The 21,744-nt window shown below is 36.9% G+C and overlaps 3 protein-coding genes across 4 annotated transcripts in view; 1 reads left to right on the top strand and 2 right to left on the bottom strand.

The window, feature by feature from the left end:
- Window positions 1-3,571, bottom strand: part of LOC106877601 (ubiquitin carboxyl-terminal hydrolase 45) — a 77,352-nt gene extending 73,781 nt beyond the window's left edge. Inside the window, exon 1 of the mRNA XM_052975651.1 lies at window positions 3,438-3,571. The gene's annotated coding sequence lies outside the window, so the exon portion shown is untranslated. The remainder of the gene's footprint in view (window positions 1-3,437) is intronic.
- A 2,027-nt stretch (window positions 3,572-5,598) lies between these two features.
- Window positions 5,599-15,807, top strand: LOC106877602 (ribosome production factor 2 homolog). Its single transcript, XM_014926547.2, has 10 exons — window positions 5,599-5,788; window positions 6,826-6,958; window positions 8,395-8,432; window positions 9,600-9,639; window positions 11,217-11,298; window positions 11,423-11,499; window positions 12,466-12,565; window positions 13,372-13,474; window positions 14,618-14,762; window positions 15,605-15,807. The coding sequence occupies exons 1-10, from the start codon at window positions 5,769-5,771 to the stop codon at window positions 15,767-15,769; spliced, it is 903 nt and encodes a 300-aa protein (XP_014782033.1). The 5' UTR covers window positions 5,599-5,768; the 3' UTR covers window positions 15,770-15,807.
- Window positions 15,808-17,376: 1,569 nt separating this feature from the next.
- LOC106877605 (alpha-L-fucosidase) overlaps window positions 17,377-21,744 on the bottom strand; it is a 28,584-nt gene continuing 24,216 nt past the window's right edge. For both annotated transcript variants that reach the window (XM_052975867.1, XM_014926550.2), the window contains exon 8: window positions 17,377-21,320. In XM_052975867.1, coding sequence (XP_052831827.1) covers window positions 21,065-21,320 — 256 coding nt within the window. In that variant the 3' untranslated portion in view covers window positions 17,377-21,064. The remainder of the gene's footprint in view (window positions 21,321-21,744) is intronic.

Raw genomic sequence — 21,744 nt, 5'->3', positions numbered from 1 at the left:
CCTAAACCTAACCCTAATACTAGTTTTGTGAGATTTGGCTGTTATTTCTAGCATGTAAATAGCCTGCTTGGTGGGGGGGGGGTTGAAATTTTTCAAAAATTTTTTTTTCAGAATCGGAATCTCCATAGCCTAAAACGTGGGATTCCGTAAAAAAAAATTAATAAATAAGGTGGGGAAAGGTTCAGATTACATATAGTCCATCTCTACCGCTAATACTTTGTGTGTATCGGACCCAAACGGATGAAAGACAAAACTGAGGCCTGGTGGAACTTGAACTCAGAACGCAGAGAGCCGGAGCTGGAGCTCTCTATCTGACGGTGTAACGATTCTGCCAATTCGCCCCCTTCCCAGTCTAACACGACGAGATGAACAAACAACACATTAATTAATTATAATTATTAATTAATAGGTTCCCCCCCACCATCCATCCACGAAGACATTATACCATTATACCAATCTTTTGTTTATATTATAGCGGCTGGTATGTTGAATTATACACTAAGTGCCGGCTGCTGCTACTTCTACTAATAATGGAGTGAGATTTGCATTAAACAACACATTGCCTCGCTCGGTTCTTCTTCCGAGAAAGCGACTCAGATCGAACACACAAACACAACAGCACAGACTTCAGGAGGAAAATAGAAGTAGAAATTACCATGAAATAAAATTACTTTAAAAATAATTAATTATAACATTTTTTAAAACGGCCTAAAAGCTAACCATTCGAAGACTAACGGGGTACCCCTGAGATAGCAACACACCTTGATTTGAAGGGTGTAAAGACTCCTTCCTCGTTTATTGTGAATGTAACCACACACACATACACACCCTATTGTATATATACCACACACAACCTTTTGTAATAAAAATGCATTCCAATGGGGCACTGTGATTGGGTTCAAGTCCGGCCGAAGCCAACTTTGCCTTTCTTCCCGCCGAGGTCGATAAAATAAAGTGTACCAGGCTAGTACTGGCAGTCTAACAGACTCCCCTCGAAACTTGAGTACTGATAGGATCGTCAGAGCATCGGGAAAATGCCTTGCGGTATTTGTTTCGGTTCTTTATATTCCAAGATTAACTTTGCCTTTCATCGTTTCGGGATTGATAAAATAAAATACAGGTCAAACACCGGTGTCGAAGGTATTATCTAACTCGCCTCCCCTCCAAATCACTGCTAAATTAGAAACCATTATCGTTATTAAGTTAGCGAGCTGACAGAACATTTAGCACGCCAAGCGGCATTTCGTCCGATTACGTTCTTAGTTCAAAATCCGCCGAGATCGACATCCTTTCGGGGTCAATAAAATATCAGCCAAGTACTGGAATCGATGTAATCGAATCCCGTCCCCCGCCCCACCAAAACTGCTGGTCTTACGCTTACAGTACAAAGAATTATTATTATACGTTTATCTCATTTCACTCTTTTTCCTTTCTTTGCCTTCATCTTTTATGTAAGCCCCAACACAAATTCTGTAAATTATATTTTTAATGTCCCCGTCATCTGAGATTCTTGTGGGAAACAAATCATTATTATAAAGTAGCAAGTATAAGGGTAGCTGTAAGCGGTTCCCCCACTGCTTTAAATTTGGGGCCTTGCGTCTAGGTAAGAAATCAATTATGTTCGTGACTCTTAAATACGATGGTGCCATTTGATTTTAAATCAAACAGAGAATACGTTTCTCCAGCTTTATACTCACTACCACCACCAACCTCTTTCAATCAGCTCTAAATCGAACATATCCATGATCAAAGACGTTCCAACCAGGAACACTGTCTTTATTATAATATAACAGACTACACTGTCTGCCAAATATATCTATCTTAGTAGGGTGTGTACTTTCAGGGCGACTTGGTTGCTGCTTTTTCTAGCATGTCTAACGCCCCACACCGGGAGAATAGATTTCGTCGGTTCACCAGTTATTTTTAATGGAATGTAATTAATATAATAACAGGAGACAGAAAGGAATTTTTATTTTTATACACGGGTTTCAATGCACAAACGAGAGAGAGAGAGAGAGAGAGGAAAAAAGACTACACGTATTATAATTCCACTCAGATCTAGAATGTTTTAGGAATACTAAATCGATCGCAATGCTTGATCGGTACTTTGTACATGCTGAGTTTATATATATATATATATGCATACATACACACACACACCGTCAGAGCTATTTGACTGGATTACTATTACTTTGGATGCATGAACGAAATAAATTACTTGCCATGAATATATATATATATATATATATATATATATATATATATATATATATATATGCACACGCGCAGAGGGAGTGTATAATCAGTTACAGTGAAACTGAAACCAAGAGTTATATTGTTTCCTGAACAGAAAAGTAAAAACAATTTCTGTGAAATATTTCTTTTACATACACTTAAAACTATATCCAAAACTATATCCAGTGTAAATATTAATTGACAATTTTAATTTGGTGTGAATACATATATATGTGTGTGTGTGTGTGAGTAGTATGAGAGAGATCATTATTGTAAGCTGGACATAAAAGTAATAAATATTTTATTTTGAAATAATCTTTCGATTAACACTGTCTGTAGTGTAATTATTCATTTGAAATATATATTTCTCAATGTAATATCGAATTTGTACGAATTCTTCGTGTACCGTTAATATCAACTTATTTCTCACATAGTATTTCTTTTTTTTTTAATATATTTATAGTTCAAAGATTGAAATAATATTTCTATTTCTTTTGCAATTTTATGATACGGTAAGAGGAGTGTCCTAATAATTGGTATTTTTAGGAAAGAAGAGGAACAAACATAAATCTAGGATTCAGTATCATTAAAATTGTCTAGATGGTTATAGGGTTAATTCAAGTACCTTGCTTGCTGTGAATGACCAACCTTAATTAATTAAAAGGGGTTTTGATAGATGACAGGAGAGGAGATAAAGAAACGAAGGTGATCATATATAGAAAGGAGAATATATCCAATATTGATCAGGTTATAAATCGCTTATAGTAAGAGGAGTGTCCTAATAATTGGTATTTTTATGAAAGAAGAGGAGCAAACATAAATCTAGGATTCACTATCATAAAATAGTCTCGTTGGTTATTAAGGGTTAAATGAAGTACCTTGCTTGCTGTGTTTGGCAACCTTAATTAAAAGGGGTTTTGATAGATGACAGGAGAGAAGATAAAGAAACGAAGGTGATCGTAAATAGAAAGGAGAATATATCCAATATTGATCAGGTTATAAATCGTTCATAGTTCGAAGCGATTTTCTACCTAAAATCCATCAGCTCCAAGTCTGTAAAACTAACGAGGAAAAAAAAGAGAGAGAGAGAGAGAGGTTTCATACAAGAGGTGTGATAGGGGGAAAAACAAGCAGAAATACAAACGAAAACATATTTGAAATTGGTCAGATTAGAAAGAGGAAAGCTGGAAGTAAATTCCTACCGATCTGACTTGATGACATCTGCTCCAAGTCTGTTAATAAGCTGACAAACGATGCCAGCTCGCTCGACATAATTCAGTAATATTTTCGAAAATCGCCATGTGTCGTTGATTGATCGTATTCAACTGCAGAATTATTTCACTCTAACATCTTTCGTCTTACTCTGAAGAGGATTTCTGCACGGCGGGGACTTCTGCCGATTCAAATTTAAAATAAATTAAATAGAAAATTATTTCTCACTCATGTTTCTTTTATTTCTTCAGAAAAAATGTATTAATAAATAAAATGTTCCGCTTTTATTTTTTTTTCAGAAAATATTATATAAATAAATATAAATAAATAATCTCTTTTATTATATCGTTTATTCTTTTTTTATCTTTTTACTTGTTTCAGTCATTGGACTGCAGCCAAGCTGGGGCACTACCTTGAAGGGTGTTAGTTGAATAAATCGACCTCAATTTTTTTTAAGGTCTGGTACTTATTCTATTAGTTTCTTTTGCCTGACTGCTAAGTCATGGGAACATAAGCAAATCGGCAGTGGTTGTCAAGCAGTTGAAGAACAAACACAAGGACACACTCACACACATACACACACATATATATGACAGGCTTCCACACAGTTTCCATTAACCAAATTCACTCACAAGACTACGATCAGTGCACAGTTATTGTACAGTGTGTCTTTAAAGTCTGGATACATAGACAATCTCATTAACTAATATATTTTTTTTTACCTATATATGTTATATATATTTTACATATATATCTTATATATTACATTTTACCTATATATATTTTCTCATTGAAAATCACAGATGCAACATGCTTGATGGAACACATAAAGAGTGAATGTGCTCAAATTGATGACATTTGTGGAGTTATTACTTTGGGTTCATGTAGATCTTGCAAAGCACATTGACCTTTGCATCATAAATGGTGAAAATCATAGTGAAGATGTTATCTGTTAATATTCCAATTACTCTTTTACTTTTTTCAGTCATTTGACTGCGGCCATGCTGGAGCACCGCCTTTAGTCGAGCAAATTAACCCCAGGACTTAGTCTTTGTGAGCCTAGTACTTATTCTATCGGTCTCTTTTGCCGAACTGCTAAGTTACGGGGACGTAAACACACCAGCATCAGTTGTCAAGCGATGTTGGGGGGGGGGACAAACACAGACACACAAACATATGCACACACACATACATATATACATATACATATATATACGACGGGCTTCTTTCAGTTTCTGTCTACCAAATCCACTCACAAGGCTTTGGTCAGCTCAAGGCTATAGTAGAAGACACTTGCCCAAGGTGCCACGCAGTGGGACTGAACCCGGGACTAGAGAGGTATGAAGATATGGGAATAAGTACTGAAGGCTGATCTCAAGATGCTGATCCTTGGAAAGGAGATAACAAAAGACTGATTGGTGATTCTCTGTGCTTAAGAACCCATCAATCATTGCAAAAAATTATATCCTAATATCCTAAAAGTATTCTATTTATGCTTGCAATCCATCCTGTCTCATCAAACATTCTCCACATCTCATTCCCTTAATTCCCATTTCTCCTTCACTCCTCTATCTATGTCAGTACTCAGCAGCTGTAATCCCCTGTGAGCAGAATCAGCACCTTTCTTTGCACAATCATTAGCCTTGTAGTTGTGGGTGGGGCCCCTTAGTCTCCTGGCAACCAATATTTTTAGATCCTGTCCACCACTGCTTCTATCTCTCTCACATAGATGGGAAAAGAGGAGTGGAAATGACGTTTTGAGTATGGCTCTTCATCAGAAAGGGAGAAAAGTCCAGAGGGGAGGAAGGAGCAGACAATTCAAGAAAAGCACTAAGTGTGCGTGTATGTGTGCGTATGTGTGTGTGTGTGTTTGTCTCCTACCGCTGATTGACAATCGGTGCCGGTTTGTTTATGTCACCGTAACTTAGTGGCTTGGCAAAAATAAAAATCCCTGATAGAATAAGTACCAGGCTTTAAAAATATGATAAGTACTAGGATCGATTCATTTTACTAAAAATTCTTCAAAGCGGTGCCCCTGCATGGTCGCGATCTAATGCCTGAAACAAGTAAGAGAAAAAAAAGATAAATGTGATTCACATAACGATCCTAATTTCGTAAATTTACTGCTTGTCAAGTGCTGTACTATAGTAACATCTATGACATCACTTCCTGGATGTGGTCCTTGCGAGCCACGCACGTGTTATTTTATTTCAGTCTGGCGATAATTGATAATTAGGAATTAACGCCACTACTTCACATCTGTACAGGCATCAATATACTCCTGCTTATTTATTGATAACGGATTCCATCGATCTGTCAGAATGGTATTGCCGTTGATTGTGTACGTACTAAATTATCATTTATCTCATGTTTTATTGCAGAGTACCCGAGCAAAAATAATGTCTTTAAGAACGAAAATTATGTTATTTTCTTTCTAAAAATTTGATTTATTAATTGTTTAGATTTTTAAAGAGTGAAAATGCAATTATAAAAGTAAAGTAAATTTATATACACACTTTAAATGCCATCAAAACATTCATACGTGGTTATATTTATGGACCTAGTGACCATTTGGAATGAAGACGTTGAAGCATTAATCTTAAGACAACCGATTTTTGGTTTGTTTACGTCCCCGTACCTTGTCGGTTCGGCAAAAGAGACTGATAGAATAAGTACAGGGCTTTAAAAAAAGTACTCGGATCGATTTGTTCGACTGAAATCCTTCAAAGCAGTACCCCAGCATGGCCGTATCGAATGATCGAAACGAGTATAAGATAAATGCTGACAGTCGTTTTAATATATGATTTTGGATGAGGTAAAGAATACGCACACCACTCGTTTTCGACCTAACCCTAACCACCGGGTGTACGTATTCTTTACCTTTGCCATCATTTTCAAAGAATTCGTTTAGAAACTATGAACCATACGATAGAATTTATGATGAAAGTGGCTACAAGTTGAAGGAAACAAGGCAAAATTATGGCGATGTTTGTCACAAGAATATCCGAAAGAGTAGAGGCGCAATGGCCCAGTGGTTAGGGCAGCGGACTCGCGGTTTCGATTCCCAGACCGGGCGCTGTGAGTGTTTATTGAGCGAAAACACCTAAAGCTCCACGAGGCTCCGGCAGGGGATGGTGGCGAACCCTGCTGTACTCTTCCACCACAACTTTCTCTCACTCTTTCTTCCTGTTTCTGTTGTACCTGTATTTCAAAGGTTGAAAGTCGATATCCGCAGAATTTGAACTCCGAACACGAAAGAAAACGTCGCTAAGCATTCTGTCCAACATGCTAACGATCCTTACAAGCTCACGGGCCTTATTAATAGTAGTTGTAAAATGAATATTGTAAATTGATTTTCGTCCCTCCCCTCTTTTGTAGACCTACCAAGACCCAGAAAGGGAAACGAACCTTGGAACGAAGAGAACCAAAAATCTTTGAAAATACCAAAGTGGCCATGATTATCAAAGGAGGGAACACGAGTGAAACTGTCACTAAAGCTTTGAGAGATATCGTAAGTGTTGTTGTTCTTGTGTAGTCTTTCAGGTCTCCTCAGACCATGCAAATCTCTTGGCATATGCGATACACTAATTTATAAGATACACCTCAATTTTGCTAGACCCCTGGTTGTGTGGTAAGTAGCTTGCTTACAACCACATGGTTCCGGGTTCAGTCCCACTGCGTGGCACCTTGGGCAAGTGTCTTCTACTATAGCCTCGGGCCGACCAAAGCCTTGTGAGTGGATTTGGTAGACAGAAACTGAAAGAAGCCCGTCGTATATATGTATATATATATATATATATATATATATATATATGTATGTGTGTGTATTTGTCCCCCCAACTTCGCTTGACAACCGATGCTGGTGTGTGTGTTTACATCCCCGTAACTTAGTGGTTCGGCAAAAGAGACCGATAGAATAAGTACTAGGCTTCTAATGAATAAGTCCTGGGGGTCAATTTGCTCGACTAAAGGCGGTGCTCCAGCATGGCCACAGTCAAATGACTGAAACAAGTAAAAGAGAGAGTATCCCATGAATGGATATTGGTTGGGCAGAATTTGTTGCAAGAGATTTTTTTATTGTAGTAGGATGCCCTTCCTGTCACCAATCCTCACTTGTTTCCAAGTAAGGTAATATTTTCCCATGGCTGGACATGATTCCAGGGAGGACTGGAAATGAACAACCTTGTTTGTCGGATGATGATACTCGTATGTATAAAAGTAGCTGTGCTGGTACCATGTAAAAAGCATCCAGTACACTCTGTAAAGTGGTTGGCATTAGAAAGGACCTCCAGCTGTAGAAACCATGCCAGAGCATTTTCAAGTTCTGTTAATGCTGATGAATCTGTTGTGTTATTCTTCTTTTGTTTTTGTAGTTGGTTTGCAAGATTTTTTATGTGAATTTGTGTATTGAAACAAACCTTGTGTCTTGAGTGGGTCATTACACAAATGCATTGGTTCGGTATCACCTCTTTATTGTTAGTCAATTGGTTAAATGTCTAACCAACTAACTAATCAATTGTTTGTTTAATGTACTAGTTAAATGATCAATTGGTTGTTTGTTAGTCAAAGTAGCTTTTGTTACTATTTGCAACCTTCCCAGTGATTTCCCTCTTTCTCCAAGGTCTGCCTTGGTTTAACCAGTACATTAAACAAATGGTTAGCTATTTAACCAATTAACTAACAATGAAGATTATTTTGTTACGATTATTTCTACATATATTCTATAGAAATTATAGCCAGCACTGATCTTGGTATTGTCTCATAAAAAACATTTAATATACTTCATAGTATATTATAGTTGCATAACGAAATATTATGTACCTACAAATCATTAGTATTAGCAATGAAGTGATATTGAACCAGTGCTTGTGTTATTATTGTTGTAATGACCCTCCCAAGAACCAAGATTCATAATATTGTTCTTTAATTAATTTTTTTTTTATGCAGTATGTCTTGAAGAAACCCAATGCAGTCATGTACAAAAGGTATGTGATTTTTAAAAAGTCTTTTTTAGTCTTTGCTGGTTTTTACATCCATTTTTAATTTCTTCGAGTGATTAGGGAATGGGTTTTTTTTTTTTTTCTTCTAATTAACTTTTATTCTCCAATTAGTCTCATTGGACTGTAGCCATACTGAGACACCCCTTCTATGATATAATTGATTATAGATATGGCTGCGTGGTTTAAGAAGTCTGCTTTCCAAACATATTGTAGCTCCATGATTGATTCCACTGCTCAGTTCCTTGACTCAGGAAAGTTGAGTCAACCAAGAAAATAATGAAGAATTTAGTTAAATAACTGTTATTATTAATCTTGGGCACATGGCTTAGTGGTTAGAGTATTCAGCTCACAGTTGTAAGGGCATGAATTTGATTCCTGGCAGAGCATTTGTATACTTGAGCAAGACACTTGATTTCATGTTGCTCCAGTCCACTCAGCTGACAAAAATGAGGTGCACCTGTACTTCTGTAGAGTGCTTAGCTACTTGCATGCTAATTTCACAAGAAGGCTGTTCTGTTGATCAGATTGTTTCAACATTTTAGCATTTAAGCTGGCCACATCAGGCTTCAAACCTACCATACAATATCATTCAGTAAATATACAATTACATAAACAATTTCAAAGCCATGAGATAATGCATGTTTAATTCAAAACAATGTGATCTGAATTCTAGAGTCTTGTATCATTGAACTAAGAGCAGTTTCAGGTGGATGGAGGGCAAAGTTGACCTCAGCGGAATTTGAACTCAGAACGTAGCAACGGGCAAAAATACTGCTAAACTTTTGATCCTGCTCGTCATTAATGATAATAATAAGACAAGATTTTGTGTGGTATTCTTTTACTTGTTTCAGTTATTTGACTGCGGCCATGCTGGAGCACCACCTTTTAATGTAAAGACAGAAGAAATAACCGCTAAGCATTTCGCCCAGCGTGCTAACGTTTCTGCCAGCTAATGATTCTATTAACTTGCCTCCTTAATATTTGTTTCCGTAAATTGCAAATTACATGAAGGAAGAAAAATAGAGAAAAATTGGAATAAACAAATGTTTTTCTGGAGGAAATTCCTGTATTTGAAGTATTTATATATTTTTGGTATTAGATTATACATGTAATAATAATAGTAATAATGTTTAATTATTTTTGTTTTCTTAGGAAAAATATTATTCGGCCATTTGAGAGTGAAAATTCTTTGGTAAGTACCGGAAATTTTAGAGATTCTTTTAGAGTTTCGTAATATTTTGTTTGATTTATGGAAATTATCCAAGTATAATTGGTGCAGGAAATGGCTGTGCAGATAGGAAGCTTGGTTTGTAACTATGTGGTTTTGAGTTCAGTCCCACTTCACCTTGGGCATGTTTCTTCTATTATAGCCCTGGGCTAACCAATGCCATGTGAGTGAATTTCGTTGATGATGAAAATTGTCTAGAAGCCCATTGTGTGTGTGTGTGTGTATATATATTTATACACACATATATTGATAAGTAGACAGATATATCATCATCGTCGTCATTTAATGCTGGTATGGATTGGACGGTTTGACAGAATCTGATGTGTCTAAGTGATTATGATATATATGTAGATAAAGATGTGTGTGTTTCTTTGTGATTGGCCCCACCATTGTTGTTTGACAACTGGTCCTCGTTTGATTACGTCCCCATTACTTAGTAATTTTGCACACACATAGATCATAGCAGACAAGAATAGTCTGTCATGGGCACCAGAACTCCCATATCGCATGATTTCAGTCTATTGGAAATCAGTGTGAGGTATCTGGTTACCACATACCAGTCAAATCTTGCTACTATGATATATAAAGCATCAGCATCTTTTTAGACTCTGAAGTCGCAAATAGCCAGCAAGTTTATTAAAAATTAGTTATTTGTCATGACACCTCTCCCACTGATGATTTCCAATTGAATGAAATCATGTGAAGTTGGAGTTCCAGTGCCCATGACAGGCAATTCTCGTCTGCTATGGTCTATGTGTGTCCTTTTAGACACCAAGTGCCTGAATGAAAAGATTTCTCGATGTTAATAACAAGCATGCAATGTTTTAACAAGACACCCATTGGTTATAAAGATCAGCTTTTTGTATTAACTCTTTAGCATTCAGATTATTCTGTTGCAAGTGAAGGCGCAATGGCCCAGTGTTTAGGGCAGCGGACTCGTGGTCATAGGATCTCGGTTTCGATTCCCAGACCGGGCATTGTGAGTGTTTATTGAGCGAAAACACCTAAAGCTCCACGAGGCTCCGGCAGGGGATGGTGGCGAACCCTACTGTACTCTTCCACCACAACTTTCTCTCACTCTTACTTCCTGTTTCTGTTGTGCCTGTAATTCAAAGGGTCAGCCTTGTCACACTGTCACGCTGAATATCCCTGAGAACTACGTTAAGGGTACACGTGTCTGTGGAGTGCTCAGCCACTTGCACGTTAATTCACGTTAATTTCACGAGCAGGCTGTTCCGTTGATCGGATCAACTGGAACCCTCAACGTCGTAAGCGATGGAGTGCCAACACGTTTTGGATTGATCATGCAGTATCTCGTGGCTTTGAGATTTCAATGATGTGATTGTTTAGTTTTAGAATGACATTGTAGGGTAAGGTATAAGAGGCCAGATCTGGCTGGCTTGGACAAAAACAGCTAGAATATTTTGGCCAGTTTAAATGCTAAAGGATTAACACTACTTCCAATGCTAATAATTCATTTTATTATGTCTTTATTTAACTTCAATTATTTTTTAATCTATTTTTATTATTTTTAATTTCAGGATTTTTTTTCTGCCAGATCTGATGCTTCCTTGTTTATGTTTGGTTCACATTCCAAGAAAAAACCTGCAAATTTAGTCATTGGTAAAGAATTAATCTATTGTTATTTATTACTTCCAAGATAACCTGTGTATGTGTGTTTATTGATTCTTCAGAAAAATACCGTTCGCCATATTTGATCCTTTCTTTTTATATTTGCATCCTTAAGGTCGATTTTTTGATCATCATGTGATGGACATGATAGAATTAGGAATTGAAGAGTTCAAATCAATGATGGATGAGAAGGTAAATATATGAATTTGTTTTATTTATCTTTGAGGAAGTTAAGTTTGTGGTAGTTCTGAAGCCCCTTTGGTAAAAGATATACATGCAAGACATGTGTTTTTGCAATTTCTGTCTACCAAATTTCATTCGACTATCATAGAAGGCATTTTGGCTGAAGGCATACTGTGCATTGAGATTGAAACCCTTGACCCTTTTAATGGCAACCCACCTGAAAAAGCACCTGCTACACTCTGTAAAGTAGTTGCCATTAGGAAGGGCATCCAACTATAGAAAACAAGCGAAATCAGACTGGAACCTGGTGCAGTTCCGCTCACCAGCTCTGATCAAACCGTCCAATTCATGCCAACATGGAAAATGACATTAAATGATGAATATGATACTTGATGGACTTTGACACAGTTTCCTTCAACCATATTCACTCACAAGGCTTTGGTTGATGCAGAGCTATAGTAGACAGCCCCAGCCACAATTTAGGACTGAACCCAAAACTATGTTGGGATGCAAACTTTTTACCACACAGCCTATTGGTTTATTGATTAATTAATAAAACTGAACCAAGCCTAAACTAATACGTGTGTTTTATTGGTAAAATGATGGCACTCTCTGAAGTACAGTAATATCAACACTTGCTTATACTGCAAAATTCTTGCAAAACAAATTCAAAAATGATGATTTGATGCCAACTTAATGTGGCAGTCCCAGGAAAGGGAAGAGTGCTTCTGCTATTTAGCTCCAAGAAACACCATCTGGATGCTGATTTTGTTGGGTGGAGGTGCTTATCATCCCTGTTTGAAAACTTGAGGACACAGAATGCTTGTGTCACGTAACCAACTAGAAAGGGTGTTTCTTGGAGCTAAATAGCAGTAGCACTCTTCAATGCAATATTTCTAAAATTCAAAATTGAAATGTAATAAGGAAAAAAAAAAATCAACTGATTTTTAAAAAAAACTATTTCTTCTTTTGCAGAGTTCCAAAGTCTCTTTGGGAACCAAGCCATGTCTTTTATTTGCTGGAGATCCATTTGAACAAGATGCTGATTATGTACGATTAAAGAATTTATTTATTGGTAAGTTGTTGTATTGATGATGGTGATGGCCTCTTTTTATTTTTATATCGATTCAATATTTCAAATATTTGACAGGCCTGGCTATTTAGTTAATAAGTTAGTTTTGCACCTATGTGGCGTCTGGGTTCAATCCAGCTGTGTAACATCTTGGGCCTTATGCATGCAGGGGGAGGAAAGGGTGCAGTTTGAGGCAGTAACATTATTCTTTTACTTGTTTCAGTCATTTGACTGCAGCCATGCTGGAGCACCATTTTAAAGGGTTTTAATCAAAGAAATCGACCCTAGGACGTATTCTTTGTAAGCCTAGTACTTATTCTATCGGTTCCTTTTGCCGAACTGCTAGGTTACTGGAATGTGAACTCACCAACATCAGTTGTCAAGCGATGGTGGGGAGACAGACACAAAGACATACACACTTACAAATATATATATATATATATATATCCAAAGTTTTAAATTTTTACATTTAAGAGAGAGATTTGACGCTAATATCCATATCAATGTAATTTATTCCAATGTCAACATTTCTGTATAAAGCTATATTTGACCGTCAAGTTTAAGTCAAACATATAAGTTGCCATACACGTCTTCGGGGAATAATCTTTTAGAACAAACAAACAAATAAATAAATCAAACAAAAAATCAAAATTTGGAGATCAATACCGTATTTCTAGATTTCGTCCATATTTAAATTTACCGTTAAATGGCTCGTTACTATTTCTGCCCCTTTATATATATATATACGTCTACCAAATACACTCACAAGGCTTATGGTTAATATTTCCATTCTTTATCTTTTATTACAGACTTCTTTCGTGGTGCTGTTGTTGATAATGTACGTCTGGCAGGGTTGGAACACGTTATCATGTTCGTTGCAGCAGACGGCAAGATTTACATGCGGAATTATAAGTAAGTCATTTTTATATATGTATACAAAAGCCCTGCTCTCTCCCCTATTTTTTTTTTTTTTAAAGTTACGTTAGCTACAGTGTGTTTGGTAAGGTATTGAACTACTGATGCTAGCATATTGTAGCTGTTTAGCCCATGGTCAGTTGTGTTCAAATAAACCTTTGCTCAAAAATGTTCCCCCCCCCCTCATCCATTTTTTTCTAATGGCAAAGTTATTAGAATCAAATAGAGTATTTTGCAAAACTTTTTTCAATTCACTTCACTATGAGTTCAAATTCTACTGGGATCATTTTTCATCAGTCATTATTGTCATCAACTCCTGGACATTATTGTCTGAAGTCCTAGAATTCATGGGGCTAGTTACCTGGTTTCCGTGGTGCATAAATGACCAAGATTACAACAGCACCTCTGAATGAAATGCCAGCCCTTTGCAGAGTTGTTCATTTGCTGCTCAGTGAAATGATGCAATGTGAAATGAAAAGTTTTGCTCATAAACACAACACACCTTCCTGTCAGGGAATTGAAACCACTATCTTGCAATTGTGACTGCAGCATCCTAACTACTTGGTTAGTCACCTTCACTTTTCATTATTCCAGGTTTAGTAAATAGCCCAAATTGGTGACATTGTCAGTGTTTTTTTTTTCTTCTTTATTCTTTTATTTGTTTCAGTCATTTGACTGCGGCCATGCTGGAGCACCGCCTTTAGTCAAGCAAATTGACCCCAGGACTTATTGTTTGGAAGCCTTGTAATTGGTCTCTTTTGCCGAACTGCTAAGATATGGGGACGTTAACACACTAGCATTGGTTGTCGGTTTTGGTTGGCCCGAGGATATAGTAGAAGACACTTGCCCAAGGTGCCATGCAGTGGGACTGCATTAAAGCATGTAATATTAGCACAACTTCACAGATAAAACCCAGGATGATTTTTGTTTGAAACTTGGTATCATGTAAAAAGCACTGGTGCTGGTGCCACATAAAAAAGCAGTGGTGATAGTGTCACACAAAAAGCACTTCAATAAATCAACAATTGATCTTATATGATGTTTAATATGCATTATTTTGTGTGTGTGTGTGTGTGTGTTCACACACAAACACATATATATTTAACTTGAGTACATTTTTTTCTCCTGCTTTATTTCTAGAATAACACTGAAGAAGTCTGGTTGCCGCACTCCTTATATTGAACTCTCTGACATGGGACCATCATTTGAGTTTGTTCTCCGGCGCACAAAACTGGCAACAGATGCCTTATTTAAACGTGCTTGCAAGCATCCAAGGGCTGCAAAGGTTTGTCCTACTATTTGTCATCATCATCATCGTTATCATCTTCCTGCTGTCATCTGTGCCTGTCTCGGCATCGCTGACTTGTGGAGTTTTGTCAAGCAGTTGTCATCATAAGTAGAATGGATCTGTCTATTGGCCAAGTCCATCATGAAGGTTACCTTGCTGCTTTAATGGAGCCAGGATTGTTTAACAGTATTCCTCTGTGTGGTGGTCATAGCAAAAATGGTTGTGTAGTAGAGACTTTCTTCTTTGGCTAAGACCACATTGATTTTGTTTCAAATTCCACTTGGAAAGGATGATTGAGGATGGAGAGGAGTGTGCTGTCCTCCTGTTAGTTTGATGAAAGATCAATGAGAGTTTGTAAGAATAAACAGGTCTGTGCTCAGTAAGTGTCTGTAGGCTAGGGAACAACAGCTATGTAGTGGCTGCTTACTCTTGGTATGTGATGTTCATCATTGTCATCACCATTTAACATCCTCCGTCCATGTTAGCATGGGTTGGACGGTTTGACAGGAGCTGGTCAAGCAGAAGCCTGCACCATACTAGAGTGGGCTGAGTGCTTTTTACATGGCACTTTGAAATTTAGTTTCGACAATCTTCCTCTCTGGGGTCTCTGACATTTTTCTATCCTCTGTTTACCAGTTTGCTCTTATCTTTTTCCGTCTTTGATTTTTCTGTAAACTTGGACACTTTTTGTAACTTGTCTCTGTAATATCCCTTCATCAGTCACTCTTCTGGTAGTAATAATAATAATAAAAAAATCTGGGCATAGCAGGGTAGCTCTGCAAATTTAATATATATTAGAATCATTATGTAATATTGCTTTTTAATTCTTCCTTTTTCAGGTCCAGAAGAGGAAAAATATAGCACATGATGCCTTCCGCAATAAAACTGGCCGAATTCATATGGAAAGACAAGACTACAGCAAATTACAAACACGCAAAGTCAAAGCGTACAAAGCCAGGAAGATTGTTGAGAAGAAGAAAAAGAGAGTTTCAACTGAAAATTAAAAGTTCAAGAGAAAATCTTAATAAATTTTGTAAATATATTGTCACTTTCTTGGTTTCCGTTCTTTCAGACACAGTACATTTGAACACATAAATACAGACTGGCCCGAGGCTATAGTAGAAGACACTTGCCCAAAGTGCCACGTAGTGGGACTGAACCCAGAACCATGTGGTTAGTAAGCTAGCTACTTACCACACAGCCACTCCTGCGCCTATATATATATGATTGAGTGAATGATCAAAATACATTTAGTTGGAGTTACATGTTATTTAATAACACAAAATCATGTGGTTGTAAAGTAAATTTCTCACAACCTCAACTCTGAAAATAGAGATATGGTTTATGAGATATCATGTGAGATTTAGTGTAGCAGCTGTTGGTTTATCTCTTCTCCCATACAACCAATCATCTAATGGAGATAGGTGATTGATATTTTTAATTACTTGATACAAAAATGTGGCCCAATAAATCGCTATTGTTTACTTCTAGATCAGTCCTGATCAAATAGATTTATAATGGAAGGAATTCTGGCCGTAACTATCCTCTCCTTTTTTGTATTTCCGTGACTGACTTTGTTATCCAATCTATCCTGCTTTTATGCGTAACAGAAGCAATATTAGTTTAAAATAGCCATCTGTGTATTATATTTAATGCAGATACTTCACAGAAAGCTAAATAAACTGTTGTATTTATCTGGATTATAACACCTCTGTTGAATGTACTGTGTTAAATAACACATATATATTAGTAACACATGAAAATTGTCCAGCAGTGGTAGTAGTCAGAATGTTTGATGTGTGGGATGAATACTACAGTTAATTTGGCTTTTTCTGATGTATTTGCATTAAGTATGATACATAAGTGACGGTCTTATACTTTATTTAACCCTTTAACTGTGAAATTAAATTCCATCATTATTTCAGTAATTAAAATATAGAATTGGTATTTTTTGTTATTCATGTCTCAATAAACTTGACATATCTTATGTAAAATAATTCTGTTCATGACATTCCTCAACAAAAGATTGGTATATAAAACTACTTTCTGCAGTTGAAAGTAATGAAATTTTGAGTGAATCTGATTTCAGCAATAAAAGGGTTAAGATGAAGGTAGAAGTCATTTGAGGGAGGTTTGGTTGATATTTCTTGTAGGGAAATACATAGTTCCCATTGCCTGTACATGGTTACCTGACCTGTTAGAAATAACAACTGAATTGTCCACAAATCACAGTAAGGAAGGACACTGGATGTTGTATTCCTTGCTACATTTATGTCTCTTAAGAAAAAGTGGGAGAATGATCACTACTAGAAACCTGTGATCATAGGTATGTTGGATCAGTACTAGCCTGGGGTTAAACACCACCACTACTAACATCTTGAGTCAATAAAGGGCCATCTATGTGGTTACGTGACTTGCTAGAAATAACAACCAAGTCTCCAAGTTACATTCTACATCTTAAAGAGTATATATAATTTGGTCCGCAGTTTGTTGTACATTAAAAAAACTGATGGGTGGAATACTTTTGATCAGGACTGACCTAGGGCTAAACAAATATACCAACAGAAGAAATGAGAAAAATAATGTGAATAAAAACACTAAGATTTCAGAATTAGAAAATACAAATTTATTTTTCCATTTAAAATTATAAAATTAATGCAAAAGTTAAGCTTCAATAATTAAATTTTCTTTCCTTCAAGAATAGAATTTGACCAAAAATAGAAATATGTTTCTTTGTTCTTTTTTTAAAAAATTTTGTATGTGTGCACATACATGTCTTGTCAATTCTGAATAAAAGTTATTAAAACTTGGGCCAATCTATAATAAATGAAATTTAATACCTCCAAATGTGTCATAGGAACAATTAGCCTTAGAAAACATAACTGGTCCTATTAGCTCAGTAACAGAACTGGTAAGACCCCGTCCGAGTAACATTTGGTAATTAAGTAGTCAAACTGAAGCTGAATAGTCAACTTAAGGCACACCCAAGATGAGAATGGTATAATAGAAGGTATGCCTTATCTTCATGTGTCTGTGTATATACAATACACACACATACACAGATTATATCTACATACATCATCTTTATTTTAACATTCACTTTTCTTTGCTTAAATGGGTTGAACAGTGTTTTTTGAGTCAGATTTTCTTATGGCCAGGCGCTCTTCCTGTCACGAACCTTCACCTGTTTCCAAGGGAGGTAATATTTCCTCATGGCCAGACATGTTTTCACAAATTATCAGAAATGAATGACACTCGTTCACAACAATCACAAGATGTTAAAACAAGGAGACACACACACAAACATATATATATATGACAGGCTTTCTGTAAGTTCTCATGTACCAAATCTACTCAAGGCCTTGGTCAGCCTGGAGCTATAGTAGAAGACACTTTCCCAAGGTGTCCCACAGTAGGATTGAACATAAAACTATTTGGGTGGGAAGCAAACATCTTAACCATACAGATACGCTTGTGCCTGTGCTGTCCATCCATATATCAAGGTATTGACCAGACTTTGATTTTGTTCTACACTGCTAGTCACAATGTGCTTTGCATTGATGCAGCTTTTAAATGATTCCACCCCACTGGGTAGGGCAACATTCTGCCTGAGGAACACCATTCCATTGCAAGGTTGTCCAGTTACAGCTGAGTGGACTGAAGTATTGTGAAATGAAGTGTTTTGCTCAAGAACACAATGCATGCTGGTCTGAGAATCAAAACCACAATCTCACAGTTGTGAGTGTAACATTCTAACCGCTACACCATGTGTCATCAAACACACACACACACACATATATCATTCCGTATATCATACTTTAAGCAAATACACCGTGGAAAGCCTGCCAACTGCAGTTTCTGTCACAAGAAAGTAGCTCTTATAAACATAGTGTTAAAAAAATGCAGACAAAAATCATATATCTGCTTTAAGTATGACACACAGATTGCTATTTTTAAAGAATAAAGCTTCCATTGCTAAGAACAAATTTTTATTTAGCTGGCCGGCTAATTGTGACATCAGTGATTTTTCAGTCACAATTTTTCCATATTAGAAGGTTGGTAGTGGATACAAGGCTCAAAGCAGCAGAAATACATATTAAGCTATGCCACCATTGCTGCTGGACTATTTTCATCTGCTTCTGATATATTTTTGTGCTTTTTAACACTACACGTCTATAAGAGATGCTCTTTTGAGACAAACACCAGTTTAGCAGGCTTTCAATGTTATAACTACGTGTGATATACAGATTGCTATTTTAAACAAATACTGCTTCCATTAACCATAATAAATATGTGTGTGTGGAAACACGTGGCTTAGTGGTTAGGGTGTTGCACTCGTGATTGTAAGATTAAGGTTACAATTCCAGGACTGGGCAATGCATTGTGTGTTCTCGAGCAAAACACTTCATTTCTTGTTGCTCCAGACCACCAGAAGGGAATATATATGCCACAGAATCTGGGAAACTAGTTATATAAGCCTATATAGCAGGGGGAGGATCTTTCATCCTTATGTGTATACTTTAGCAATTATAACTGCAGGGTTCAGAAGTGCATGTGTACTGTGTGGTACCTTGAGCAAGTGTATCTACCACAAATCCAGAGTGACCAATACCTTGTGAGTGAAATTATTCAAATGGAAACAGTACAGAAACCTGCTATATATGTGTATGTGTGAATTTAGATCCATGAAGTTGCCACACACAATTCTGTTGATTAAAAATTGTGTCCAAAAGTAACATAACCACTTGTCAAATACAGATGAATGAAATAAGTATCAAAATAAAAAAAATATTCAGTACGATTGATTAAAATCATTAAAGGTGGTGCCCCAGCATGACCACACTTCAGTGACTTAAAATGAGCAAAAGCCTTTAAGTATATATGCAAAAGCAAAAAAAGAAAAGAGAGAAATATATATTTCTATATATATCTCTATTAAAATGTGTGCGCGTTAGATATACGTGTAGATTTTGTTGCGCTGAATTATTGGAAACCCTAAAATGGTCTGGTTATGTCATTAGTAAATGCAATGAAATTTGGGTAAAATGTTCACACTACATTAAAAACTCCTTTTTATAGTTTAAACCTGTTAGTTAAAATGCCTTGACTATCAGACTATTGGGGTACCCAAAGGCTGCATAAGCATCTGTGTGTTTTGCTTATGTTTTCATTAAATTCTTTGGAGTATTTGTGTAGATATGGAGTGTGTGCAGCAGTACTATATATGTGGAGACTTATATTGGGTGGAAAAAGGGATCAATAAGGTGGATGACCACCATGTTAGGGTGCTTTCGTGTATGTTTGGGTCAAACCCATTGGTGGATTCCCAGATGAATTTGGGGAATTGGTGACTATAGTCACAATGGGGCATGTAGGTATGCTAGAATGTACTTCCTTTCATGTGGGCATGGATTAAAAATTTCATATCTGCTATTCAAATAGATGCCTGAGTGCTGAGAGTTCTTTAATACAGCTCTTTTCTCAGTTAGACATAATCTGCACTTCCTGCTCCTATTGAAGTAAACTCTCCACTTTATGTTGTATTCTATGGCACTCTCCTTCAACTTGCACATGTACTTGCCCAGGGTTGTGATGCTTTGTCTCTCCAGGATGTTGAAATAGGACTTGTGGTTGTTGTATCAGGTTCTGAAAGGCTCTTCAGTTACACCCACATACTTTAGCACATTTGGCTCCCCATTTAGTCCAATTGCTGTTACCTCTGCCATAATGGTTTCTATATTACAGTGGACATGTGGTACTCCTACATGAGCATCCTGTCTCTGTCTCAGGTGTGGGCCTACCAACTAATATCTTTTTTACATTAGGTGCACAACCAAAAGAAGCCCTCAGGGTGTGCCTATTTAATATTTCACTGAACCTATTTGTATCAGGGAAGTGTTTGTCTGCTAAGCTAAGGAAATTCTTACCCATGTGAGTTTTAATGCTTCTCACCTCAAACAACAGAGAGCAGTCACCATATTTTCTTCTATAACTGCCATCTCTGAAGAGTGTAGGGTTAAATAATTGAGCTGTTATCTAACACCCCATCGAACCCCAATGTGAAACAAATTAGTTAGATTGTCTGTAATGGATATATAATACTGTACATGTCAATTAATACATATACATACATACATACATATATATATGTGTGTGTGTGTGTGTTATATATACATACAAATATCCATTTGTCTTTGTATAAATGCGTAGACAGACAGACAGATAGATAGATAGATAAAGAGAGAGAGAGAAAAGAGAAACAGATAGATGCAAAAGAGAGATAGAAAGAGAGAGCAAGTTTATTCATCAAGGTTTGTAATTTTAAACACCCACGCCCAGTCACAGGGTAAGCGTGATGCAGGGATGTTTGGGAGGATAATTTTAAGCCCAATTGAAGGAAAGTAAATGTATCCAATTGGTTTTGGATAACCAAGCATGTAGACATCTGTTCTTGACGTTATTTTTACAGCTCCAAGGATGATAATATTAGTAGTTGGCCAAAACAACATAGTAGCATACACAACTTTTGTGTTGTTTTCCATTTTACTGGTATACCTGGAGGAGAGAGAAATAGCAAAACAAGAAAAACAGATAATGGCATAGAGTGATCATGTATTCATACACACACACACACACACAAACACACACACATAGAGTGGCTGTGTAGTAAGTAACTTGCTTACCAACTACATGGTTCCGGGTTCAGTCCCACTGCTTGGCACCTTGGGCAAGTGTCTTCTACTATAGCCTCGGGCCGACCAAAGCCTTGTGAGTGGATTTGGTAGTCGGAAACTGAAAGAAGCCCGTCGTATCATCATCATCGTTTAACGTCCGCTTTCCTTGCTAGCATGGGTTGGACGATTTGACTGAGGACTGGTGAAACCAGATGGCTACACCAGGCTCCAATCTGATTTGGCAGAGTTTCTACAGCTGGATGCCCTTCCTAACGCCAACCACTCAGAGAGTGTAGTGGGTGCTT

Source organism: Octopus bimaculoides, chromosome 22 (assembly GCF_001194135.2).
Source record: "Octopus bimaculoides isolate UCB-OBI-ISO-001 chromosome 22, ASM119413v2, whole genome shotgun sequence".
Lineage (NCBI taxonomy): Eukaryota > Metazoa > Mollusca > Cephalopoda > Octopoda > Octopodidae > Octopus > Octopus bimaculoides.
The sequence above is the reverse complement of the archived record's forward strand: the minus strand, read 5'-3'. Positions and strand labels throughout refer to the sequence as shown.